This window comes from Podarcis raffonei, chromosome 17 (genome assembly GCF_027172205.1).
Source record: "Podarcis raffonei isolate rPodRaf1 chromosome 17, rPodRaf1.pri, whole genome shotgun sequence".
In the NCBI taxonomy this organism is placed as follows: domain Eukaryota; kingdom Metazoa; phylum Chordata; class Lepidosauria; order Squamata; family Lacertidae; genus Podarcis; species Podarcis raffonei.
In genome coordinates, this window is record NC_070618.1 from 24575980 (window position 1) to 24588037 (window position 12058).

Genomic DNA, 12058 nt, shown 5'->3' on the forward strand with positions numbered 1-12058 from the left:
TGCAACTCAGGATTCATTTATGAATGGCTTGCTGTCTGATCCCTTTAACAATACCTTTTTAAGTCTTCTTCTATCAAAAATAGGGCCTGAGACTTAAAAGCTCACAGTGGTAACATGTTTTTTGCAGAGCAGGATGTGGCTTGTGGATGTTGTCACCTGCACCAAATATTGTGTCAATATGCTTTTCATGTCAGTTTTTAGAAGTAGTATTTTGCGTATCTGCCTTGTTTCTAAAGGATTCTTCCCACTCTTTATTCTGCATCCTTTGGTACCCTTTTAAGTTAGCCTGTGTGTGTGTGTGTGTGTGTGTGTGTGTGGTCCACATTTGTGGACCACATTTATTAGTTTTCCCCACTACTTTTTGTTCCTTTGAACTTGTCTGATATCCCTCTTGTAACTTATTTAAAACATGTTGCAAATATTTGACACAAATCCTTTGTGCCAATATGTACTTTTATAGCAACACTAAAGTACTATATATGTTGGGGTCTATTGGTGTAAACTGTGTGAATGAATATGTTACAAAGGTGGTGTAATTTTGCGTCTCACCTAGGACCTACTCATTAGCACCAACATGTGCTGTCATTTTTTACTTAGTCTCTGTCGTCTTCAGAGGAGGAAAGACAGTAGGCTAGTTCAATAAAGCAGTGTTCGAAATTAGCCAGGCGCCAGGCGCATTTTGCACCTGACTTTCAATCACTTGCAACTAAGTGAAGATGCCTGAGGTCCAGGATGGCGCCTGACCTCTCCACCATCTGGGGATCATTGGATCTGGACTAGTCACATGTACCCCCCCCCCCATCCTGCGAAATCCTATCAGTTATATTTTATCTGCACAATCGGAATGAATTTCTGGAGCCAAATTGCTTTTTCTGTGCAGCTGGAGCAGGAGCAGTCACCATTAAGAAAAAGAAGTCGAAAGAGGGCAAGATATACATGGACTATCCCTGGATCAAGTGCCTTTTCTTCTTTAAGTTCTCAGAGCTCTTAACCTAGCTCAGGGTTGTCATCTGAATTAGCCAGATGTTTAACTGAGAATCAGTCACAGTCAATATGCCATTTAAAATATGAGACATTGGAGCCCTCTTGTCCCCAAAATGGCAACTAGGCATTCCATTTTGGCGAATGTAACTGAAATATACTCGGAGTTGCGTAGTGATTTCATGCTTTTTATTGCAGCTCGTAGGGACTTGGGTGGCACTGTGGGTTAAACCACAGAGCCTAGGACTTGCCGATCAGAAGGTTGGCGGTTCGAATCCCTGCAACGGGGTGAGCTCCCGTTGCTCGGTCCCTGCTCCTGCCAACCTAGCAGTTCAAAAGCACATCAAAGTGCAAGTAGATAAATAGGTACCGCTCTGGTGGGAAGGTAAACGGCATTTCCGTGCGCTGCTCTGGATCACCAGAAGCGGCTCAGTTCTGCTGGCCACATGACCAGGAAGCTGTACGTCGCCCCAAACCGGTTTGAAGTCCCATATTGTGATATCGGTTTCATCATTTTTGACCCGGCAATATATTGTGAATCATGGTGTACGTGTATGCATTTGCTCCATGCAAAAATCACAATTTGGGGAAAACTGCAGAGCCAGCCAGTGCGTCTCTCGATTGCTGCAGCCCCTGTTAGCTCTGATGGCTCAGCTCTCCCCTGAGGGAGGATTTGCAAGGGGCAGCAAATCATGAGAGCAGGCACTGGCGAAAATCTCTACATAGCTCCATCCTTATTTCAGACATTGTGATACATCAGGATATTGTGATGTTTAGCTGGTGATATACCACGATGTTGAAAACCAGATATCGCCCAGCCCTGCTTAAGTAAAGTTCTTTTTCCAGGATCCTTGGGGTAATGGAAATAGAACCAGGGTTTCTTTTGTAGCAGGGAGAATGGTGATCAGCTTCTGGAATAACTTAGGCTTAGCTTTGGAGTGATCGTGGATAACAGTCCTCTGCTTACTTCTTCCAGTTGCAGTCGTGGCCCAAGTGTCTTCACCTCCTCTTTTGGTGAAAATCCAGAGCAGGCATAGGCAAACTCGGCCCTCCAGATGTTTGGGACTACAACTCCCATCATCCTTGACCACTGCTGCTGTTAGCTAGGGATGATGGGAGTTGTAGTCCCAAAACACCAGGAGTGCCGAGTTTGCCTATGCCTCATCCAGAGTCTTCAGGTCTTGTAGCAAAGCTACTGAAGTATGCTCTTTCTTGGGGCTGTCTTGTCTTGTTCAGACATTGCTTCTGCCGTAGCTTTCTGCCTTTTCATGAGGTTAATGCCACTGCGCACACTGCGAAGCGTTTTAGTGTTTTTGCAGTTTGACGGCACCCGATGAACAATGAGAGTCTGAGATATTCAAGAGGCTTTCAAGAGGAATTCGTTCATTCCCCCCCCTTCAAAATAAAGTCCTGCCCCCCACAAGGTCCGAGGGGAAGTTGACTGGCCCCCTGCTGAAAAAGTTTGCTGACCCCTGCCTTAGGGGAATTCCCTGCCTTGTAGAATCAAGGAAGAGGAGATTGTTAGCCGCTTTGAGACTCCTTCGGGTAGTGATAAAGCGGGATATCAAATCCAAACTCTTCTTCTTCTTAAAATGCTGGCATCCAAAGGTCCAATAAGCGCCCCCCCCTCCCGCTTGATGGGCAGTGTTTTGCTGGCTGGCTGGGCATTGGCTGTGGGCCATGTTAAACTTGGTGCCATCCTTTTGAGTTGCAGGTAAAAAGTGAAATAGTCTGGATAGCTCAGCTGGTTTGGGCGTGGTCCTGACAGTGCCAGGGTTGCAGGTTCGATCCCAGTATAGGACAACGCATGATTCTATGATACTACAAAGCTTTGTGTTTGATGAAACAGCAGACTAGAATAAAATAAAATAATTAGCTTATACTCTTAGCTTGAATTTACATTATTGTTCCGTTTCTGCCCATGGGTATGCAGGTACTTAAAATGGGGGCGTGGGGGGTGTTAAAAGGTATGCTAAATGCAAGCAATCTAAAAATAGGCTGACTGTCCTAGTGAGAACTTTTATTTCAACTTTCGTTTTTATGTTTGGGTTGCGTGCAGCTGATACTTAAAATTTTGTGTTGAGGTAGCTAAAGTCTAATGATAATTGGGCATGTTGAATTTGTGCAGACAACCTCCGTTATCTTGCGTAAATACAAAACAAAACTGAAATTTCATTATGTACCATACTGGTCACGGGCCTAGCAAAATGTTTTCTTCCCCTCTGCCTTCAATGAGCCCATGCTTATCCCTATTTTTCACAGTGCCCCTTCATGGGCTTCCACTGGCAGAAATGGGGATAAACATAGGCTCATTCCTTGGCTTAAATAATACTGGAAGAATGTGGGATTACCAGTCCTGTTGTGAGTGTTGTGTATTTCTACTGTGGGCCTGATGTTGCATTTATCGTCGCTTGCCATAACCTGCCGATTTCGTATCGCTAAAAGGCGATTCACTTTGTTTCTTAACTGTCAAGGTAGGACATTTTTCTGTGTGTAAGCAATGGTGATGCTGATTCAAGAACACACCATTACTTGTTCCTAGAGTTGGAGCACATCCTAAAAGTTTCCAGTGTTCTTGTTAAATCGATTTATTTCGGTCGCTGACCAGAGTGGTACTTGGAGTGTCTGCTGTCCTCCTTCCAATGACTTGCTTGTCTCTGCCATGTCCGCTGTGCTTCCATACAAACCTCAAACCTCAAATCTCTGTACATTAATTGCTTGGTTTGCATTCCGATTGAGTGGGTGTTTTTGTGATGTTAGAAGAGGGATTTTTCCAAAGGCTGCAGTTTATTCTTGAGACAATTTCCCTTTAATCTTAAATGGCCCGTGTTGCTTCTGTGCACATTAAGAGTATGTACAATAGTTCTCTTGAAGTTTTTCATTTCCACTTCCCCTTATTCCTGGGAAATTTCCTTGGCAATTTGTAGAGGAGTGGTTTCCTTTGAAGGAGCTCTGTGTTGTCTTAATAGTGAGAAAGATTTGCGTGTCGAGGTCTCCAAGCCACCCCAATAAAACACAATTCACACAGAATTTTTGTTTAAGGTTTTTGGCATAATTTTGGCCACAACTTTATTAAAATACAAAAAAAATGTGAGTGGTTGCTTAGGCATTGGTTGCGACTATCTGACCCCGCACGGGGACAGACTGACATTTGGGGAGAGAATGGAGCTCGGCCTCACCTCTCCCCAAATGCTCCCAGGGGCTCTTGTGTGGCCCTAGCCCCTTGATAGGGGTTCGGACAAAAGCATGGTGAGCCCCTGGATTCCTTTAATGGAATACCCTTGCAGCAGCAGCATTGGAGGGGCAGACAAAGCCAACCAATTCATAAAACCAATGCCTAACCGCAACCTTACAAGTTGTGACGATTTGCTACGCAGTAGGCAAAAACCAAATGGCACCAGCCAATCAGCCAAATGGACAAAATTCCTACCGGGCCCTTCCCCAAAAGCAGATGACACCTTGACAGGCATAGCAAGGTCAATGCGAACAACCCTAAATATTGGGAGGGTGGGCGGGAGATCTGATGCGCGCAGCGAAAAGAGGAAGCTCAATGCTGCGCGCAGGAATTTTAAGAATTCTGACTGTCAGTCACAAAATGGCAACATCAACTTCACCCCAATGACAAGAGGAGCCCAATCACAGCAGTGGCCAACTACCTTCACCCGCCCAGAAACAGTGGGATGTCTTGATAGACCCCACCGCAACACGTGCTCTCCATGAAGGAGAACACGCTATCTCACACGTTGCATATTATTACAGGGCACAGTAGCGAGAACGCAGAGATAGAGGTAGTCGGTTTCAGGACATCCTATTTCTTTGCCAAATATTTTGTATTGGTACCCTTGCCATTGCAAATATTGTGGGAAACATTTGATAGGTCTCCTTCTGCACTCTGGAAAGGCTATTTGAGGTGTGGGCTTCAGGGGAAAGGAAAGACTGGTTGTGTACAACAATTTCACCAGGCGCATTTTGCACCTGGTTATTGGCCAACTGCCACCAAGTGATGGTAGATGCCCAGGCGCCAAGACGGCACCTTGACGTCTCCACCTTCTGGAGATCTTTGGATCTTGACGGTTGTTTTCACACATTAGCAACACCTCCTGTAGAATTCCATCTGTTATATTTTACCTGCACAATCGGAACAAATTTCAGGAACCCAAACCGTTGTATTGAAAAATACGACTTTTGAGCCATCCAGTCCCAAAATGTCCACTAGACATTCTGGTTTGGCAGCTGTAAGGTAAAGGTACCCCTGCCCGTACGAGCCACTCTTGACAGACTCTAGGGTTGTGCGCTCATCTCACTCTATAGGCCGGGAGCCAGCGCTGTCCGCAGACACTTCCGGGTCACGTGGCCAGCGTGACAAGCTGCACCTGGCGAGCCAGCGCAGCACACGGAAACACCGTTTGCCTTCCCGCTAGTAAGCGGTCCCTATTTATCTACTTGCACCCGGGGGTGCTTTCGAACTGCTAGGTTGGCAGGCGCTGGGACCGAGCAACGGGAGCGCACCCCGCTGCGGGGATTCGAACCGCCAATCTGAGTTTCCAACACTGGTTGTGTAGCCTGCCTTCCCCTGTTGAAGGTCTGGATATAGTTCTAAGCAACCATCATCTTCTGGCTTAGCCCAGAAAGAGCACAGCCTTTTCGTCTTTCCTTACCATTGTATTAAAAGCTCACAGTACCACCGAAGCTGCTGACATCTTTTATTCCTTTGGAAGAATGCAGGAGATTTTTTTTTATTTTATGATACAGTGAAGTGTGATGTGTCTTCTAGCGAATGTGTACAATGACATGACACTAAATGTATCCTGTACCACTGCTTTTATCAGGTTTGTCAAGGTATTACATGAACAGCTAATAAATGTCATTCCTGTTCAGTATGTGTTCCATCTCGTGTTGAATTTTTCCCAGCTTATCTCATTCATATTCAACTTGTAACTTGATAATTCTGTCCTTGGAGGATTCACTGTTTTATAGCAGAGTGTGTGCTTTTTGCAGTGGATAGAGAAAATTCTACAGCTTAGGTGCCTTACCACTTAATTGAGGCTATATACGTAGTGGTGCAGATTTGTGAGCAATCCAGTGAGCTAGTTGACTGTTAATATACTTAATTTTGCAACGGCTGCATTTTAATCTTAACGATTTTGAACTTTTGACCAAACAGTGCCTTCAATATGAAAGTTTAAATCTGCCACGTACATGGTTGTCTATAGCACTTGCATTGTGTATGTGATAAAGTGGGATTCTCCCCTCTTTTTTGTAAATTGGAAGATAATATTTTATTTCAAGCTCTTGTTGTGCTACAAATAACCTAACGAAAGCTGTGATCTTCAGTAACTCCTTTCCCGTTAGCTAGGAATTTTTGTGGATCTCTCTTTGCAAGACCGAGCTAAGCTCTTCAGTTTGGCCTGTGTGTGATTGAAAGCCAAAAATAATTGCCCCGAAGAATGAATTGGCTCCAAAAGGCAGTCTCCCCCCCGCCCCGGATGCTGTGTTTACATACATGTATCTATGTTTTAACAGGACAGATTGGCATACAATCGTATTTTGGCAAATGAATCCAGCTTGGAAGAGTTAGCAAAGATAGCTTTGTGTATTCATCGTTCTGTCTTTAAAAAAAATTACTTCTTTCCTGCCTTGACTATCCTGCCAGCGCTGACCCAAGTTCAGAAAGCTGTAATCTGTTGTAAACGACACATCAGCAGTATTTGTCACTGCCTAGTTTTGCAAAATTTTGAATCCTGGCAGGTTTACAGTTTGCATGGGGCCTAACTTAATTTCTCTGTGTGCCTGGGAACAACGCATTATTGAAGACCATTTCTTTATAGTGGCTCTGTTGTTCCATCTCTGTAATGCTTTTCAGCTCTCACTAATGCTTCCCAATAAATAACACACTGAATGAGGGTGCTATTACGACATCAAATTGAACAAAGCAACTTATATCCTACTAAGGATATTATTTATGAACAGGGTGGATTCTAACAGAGCTAGACGGCAACTGATATGTAATTTAGAAGGCTTTTATTAAGGGGAATATGTATAAAATAGCCCATGGACACACAATTCAGCTACATTTTCTCATTCTACCTGTCTCCACTAGGCATTTAATTCCCTCTCCCTGCCTGCCCCAATGTGCTCATCGTAGACACTTGTCTACAACACATGCATTTATTATACATTTAAGCAGTGCTTTTTTCTGGGGGGTACGCATACCCTTAAACATTTTATGAATCTTTGTACTTTTGTCCAATTTACTGTATTTTTCCCCCCCAATTTGAACTATAAAATGGTGGTTTTCTTGAGTCAAAATGAGAGCACCCCTAAATTATTTTTTTTTTGGGGGGGGAAGCACTGGGTTTAAGGCTTGGGTGCAAATGAAGCTAGCTTGTGCCACCTTTTTTTTAAAAAAAAACCAAGCTTCTAAAAAAAGTGTCTTAATTCTTGCAAAGCAACGGCAGCAGCACATTAAACGAATTTGAAAAAGATTAGATTGGAATTGCCTGAAAATTCTATTAAGCCACACTGCATGGACGTGCTGGGAATAATAAAGACAATTAACGGTAAATTTGTACAAACTGATTTGTTGCATTATCTTTTGCTAATCTAACATACGGTACTTTTTGTGTCCATATTGCAGCCGGCAACTCCAAACTAACATGGCAGTCAGACTGTGTGATGTGGCTTCTCTGCTTAGAAGTGGTTCGTGGGCAGCAGAGCCTTGGACTGGGGTCTGTGGGATTTTTTTATTAAATTCTGTAGGATAATTTTTGACATGTTAAAAAGTAGTGCTGAGGCCATACCAAACCCTTCAAATTATATTCGGAATACCTCTGCATATACCACACCTTCTCTTTAAGTTTTGGTGCAGGAATCAGTCTGTAACCCTGGTTTTGGGGGACGGGGGCTCTCAGGGCATCCTCTGAACTTGTAAAATATACAAGTGACTTCCTCGAATAACGTCCCCCCCGACTTTCCTCATAGTATACTGGAGTTGAACACCCAAGTCAACATTTGATTTCAAAAGAGCAAAGCTTGCATTAAAGCTTTTATTTGGTATGGTCTGAATGCTGAATAACAGTAACTTTGGAGGGGAAAAAAATTATTAATGTTGTGTATTTTTTTGGTTACTGATGAAATTAATAGAATTCCATTCAAATTACTTTGGCCGGTAAAAAAAAGAAAAAGAGAGGAAAAAATATATTTATATCAGGAACTGTTGAAAAGCCTGATCTGTATCAGGTGACAGCTAAGTTTTTATTCTGACACCTTCAGTGGGATAGGAACTATGTGTTAAAATACAGATTTATTAGCAGTGTATTTTTCTAGAAAAAGTGATGGATGTCACCATGAACTTCTCCCTTGTTCTCTTAGAATGCCAATGGCGCTCACCTGAAAGGTGCTGCGGTGAGCTCTGGCAAAAAAGCCCTGTTTAATAGCATTGCTTTATTTGGAACAGCGCAGATGGTCTTGTAGCTGAGACATAATTACAGAACATAGAATCATAAAGGGACCACTAGGGTCATCTAGTCCAACCCGCTGCAATTCAGGAACCTTTTGCCCCACGTGGGGCTCGAACCCACAACCCTCAGATTAAAATCTCATTATCTAACGATTGAGCTGTTCCAAGGAATCCAGACTCCTGAATCTGTTCATTTGAATGATGGTCTAGGATTTCACTCTTGCTGTCTGAATATGAAAATACAATATGCAGCTATATGATGATACCATGGTGGTTGTTTTTTTTTGTTTGAAGAAGCCTTTTAAAAATTGTTTTCAAACAACGGATGCTTAAAAACATATTTATTTTTAGAAAGAACAATGTTTTGGCCCAAGTTATTCAACTTCTGGCAGGTATAGCTGGAATATTTGAACAGTGACTTGCTTAAGGTGTTCTTGGTCATTTTGTGCATAGGCAGTTTAGTTTTGCTTAGAGTCTTTTGTGTAGAGTTTATCTTGGTTGAAGTGAAAGGATTGCTTATCCAGAAGATGTGGTTCTTTAAAAATACACACTGAAGAGATTTTCTCTCTTTTTTTCCTGGAACCCAGTTATCTCCTGGGTTAATCCATAATCCTCTCATCCCTTCGCAAAATATGTGCAATTAATGTAAATACAGGCTTATTCCCATTATTGTCAATATACAATTGTAAGTCTTCTTGAACTTCCCAAAGGCAGAAAAAAGGCATGTTTTGCCAAAAGGCAAATTGCTGACTCTAAGCTGGAGGTTCCTTTGTGGAGCTTTAGGGTAGAGAACAGTTTTACTGGCGCAAGTTGAAATAGGGTTTGTGTTTTGTATTGGGAAAAAATTAATTGAAATTCTTTAAATTGATGAAATTCGTCAGATTTGATTGAAATCTCTGAGCTGTAAGATGTCAGCAGTACCAACGATGGCCAAGCAGTAGCAAACCTTACATTGAAATGAGTACACACATTTAGAATAGTCATATCTTATATGAGCAACCCCAGTTCTTCTGGTGGACAATATTTGAGGTTAGTCCAGTTTAAGTAGAAGCATAGATACAAAGATCTCTGGGAACATTGGGAAGAGCAGGCGATTACAAAATACTTGCGTAATAATTGATGGGTACACCTTTTCCTATCTTAGAGTCACCGGCAAAAAAGGGCTTATGTCAGAAGGCAAACGCCCACTTAAATGCAACATTTTGGAACAGAAATTCGTATTTTGCCAGCATTGTGACCAATGCGGCCAAATCTCTTCAATACTGCAAAAGTAACCAAAACAGTACATTGCTTCTAGTAATGCCTTTCGTAAAGTCTGCCATTGATTGCCATTGTTAATTTAGCTTTTGCAATCACCATTGAAATTTCTAGTTTGTGTTTTCCTTAGCTGAACAACTCTGGGGCTTCATCTGAATTTTGTATTTGCACAGTTATATCTTAGGATTTACTGAAATAACAGCACTGGCTTAGGGGGAAAAATATTTCTAATCCCTTGCTGTCAGTTAAAGCTCATGGGATTTCCCCCCCTCCAGCCTTAACTTATAAAATCTTTCAGTAGAACCTTTGTTGTTGTTTTTTTAAAAAACTTCTAAATGGATTTTATTGCTAGATAATTAAAACTATTTCACTTTATTGTTAAGACCATTATTGCAGACCTGACAGATGGGCACTGTTTTATAGTGACAAAGCTTTACATTCTTGGCTAGAATCGCTAATAGATTCTGAAATATGAATTCTGACAGTTCCCATTTTCTCTGTTTTTAGCAGGTAATTGCTGCCATGGAAACACAACTGTCTAATGGGCCAACTTGCAATAACACAGCCAATGGTCCGACTACCATAAACAACAACTGCTCATCACCAGTTGACTCTGGAAATACAGAGGACAGCAAAACCAATTTAATAGTCAACTATCTTCCTCAGAATATGACACAGGAGGAGCTCAAAAGTCTGTTCGGGAGCATTGGCGAGATAGAATCCTGCAAACTTGTAAGAGACAAAATAACAGGTACGTAAGCACTAGGTTTTTGCATATGCACCGACACGTACATGTTACTGCTTAAACAGGAGTCTGAATTGCATTACTTCTGAATTTCAAGGGTGGTGGTGGGGAACATGGTGTTTTATCTCATCTGTAATGTGAGAAATAGAAAGCTTCATATCAAAGAATAGTTTGCAAAGGCTTTTGGAGAGCAATATTTTGTCGCCAAGGCAACATGCATGTTCATCTTCTTAGCAATTCTTGGTTTTCACTACAGAAAAATGAGGTCTTGACAGATTTTAAAACTTCCTGCTTGTAACTTAATTGTTGTCATGGGGCGAGGGTGACGGGAAAACACCAGAAAGTGAAGCTGACCTTTGCAATTCACCTTAAATGTTCTGAGAAAAAGATCGAATGAGTCATGTGTGGACGCTTCGGGAAACTTTTAAAATTGGCCTTATATCCCTTGATCCTTCACAACCAGTGCAGAGCGCAAAGCTAGCAATGCGGAGCTGAAAATAATTTTCCTTTAAGAAACCCAACAGTGCCATTTTTGGGTTAGTAAAATAAAGGTCTTAAATAAAAGTGGAACTTAGGATCAGAATACGTCCAAACAGTTTACAGGTACAGATGCCCAGTGAACCTTACGGAACAGGAATCACTTAGTGTTTTAGTCCCAGTTGAGGAAGCCACGTGGTACTAAACACCCCCAGCTGTTTTCTGCTCACAGAAGTAGACCATGTGAAATACTGTAATTTTCCGTGTATAAGACTATATTTTCCCCCATATTTTTTTTAAGTTCAAAATTGGGCGTCATCTTATACATGGAATGTTGCAGTTATTTTTTCCTTAATTTTGGGCTCATAAAATAGGAGTCGTCCGATACATGGGGGGTGTTTTATACATGGAAAAATACGGTACATAACTTAAAGGCAGGGATTTGCAGGTCTCTCTCAAGTGCAGCAAAGTCCATCGACTTCAAGGCACTGAATCCATCCTGTAGTTTTCCAGTTCATTATGGGTCACCCTTGGCAGTGAAACTGAAGTTTGTTCATGTGCTAATAGTTTGACAAAGTCCCGCCCCCACCCCGACTTTGTCTCAAGGTTCTGCATTTGCATTATTCTCTTGGCAGCGTCCAAGTATTGCGTTCCATCTTTCCCCCTCTTTGTTCCCATTCATCACCCTGTTCCAGAGTTGGCTGCCATATTGACACTTGGATCTTGGAATCTCTCCTGAGCTTTTGGGCCAAAAAAGGCAGCAAGGAAGCTTAGTTGTTGTGACTCTCCAGTGCTTGAAACGAATTGTGCTTGCAGCTGGAAAGTTGGGTTGAGTAATTGGCAGTATATAAAAAGTTAGCCACTTAAGTGATTTTTTTATGGGGTGGGCATGGTTTGGCTTAATGCAATTTATGGAAGGGGATAGAAAGTGTGTGGTCCTTGCTAAGTCTTGGTTCTGCTTCCCAACTGCACATTCACTGCTTGTAATTGATAATGATGTTGTTGTTGTTTAGTCGTTTCTGACTCTTTGTGACCCCATGGACCAGAGCATGCCAGGCACTCCTGTCTTCCACTGCCTCCCGCAGTTTGGTCAAACTCATGTTGGTAGCTTCGAGAATACTGTCCAACCATCTCGTCCT

General features: G+C 42.2%; 1 protein-coding gene across 18 annotated transcripts in view; it reads left to right on the forward strand.

Annotated features, from left to right (window-relative positions):
- The window catches only part of ELAVL2 (ELAV like RNA binding protein 2), a 159011-nt gene that overhangs the window by 90389 nt on the left and 56564 nt on the right, over positions 1–12058 (forward strand). For 12 of the 18 annotated variants that reach the window (XM_053370636.1, XM_053370637.1, XM_053370632.1 and 9 more), the window contains exons 2-3: positions 7619–7709; positions 10205–10448. In XM_053370636.1, the coding sequence (XP_053226611.1) occupies positions 7619–7709; positions 10205–10448 (335 nt within the window). The remainder of the gene's footprint in view (positions 1–7618; positions 7710–10204; positions 10449–12058) is intronic. The other 6 variants (XM_053370629.1, XM_053370634.1, XM_053370628.1 and 3 more) reach the window with 3 other exon arrangements.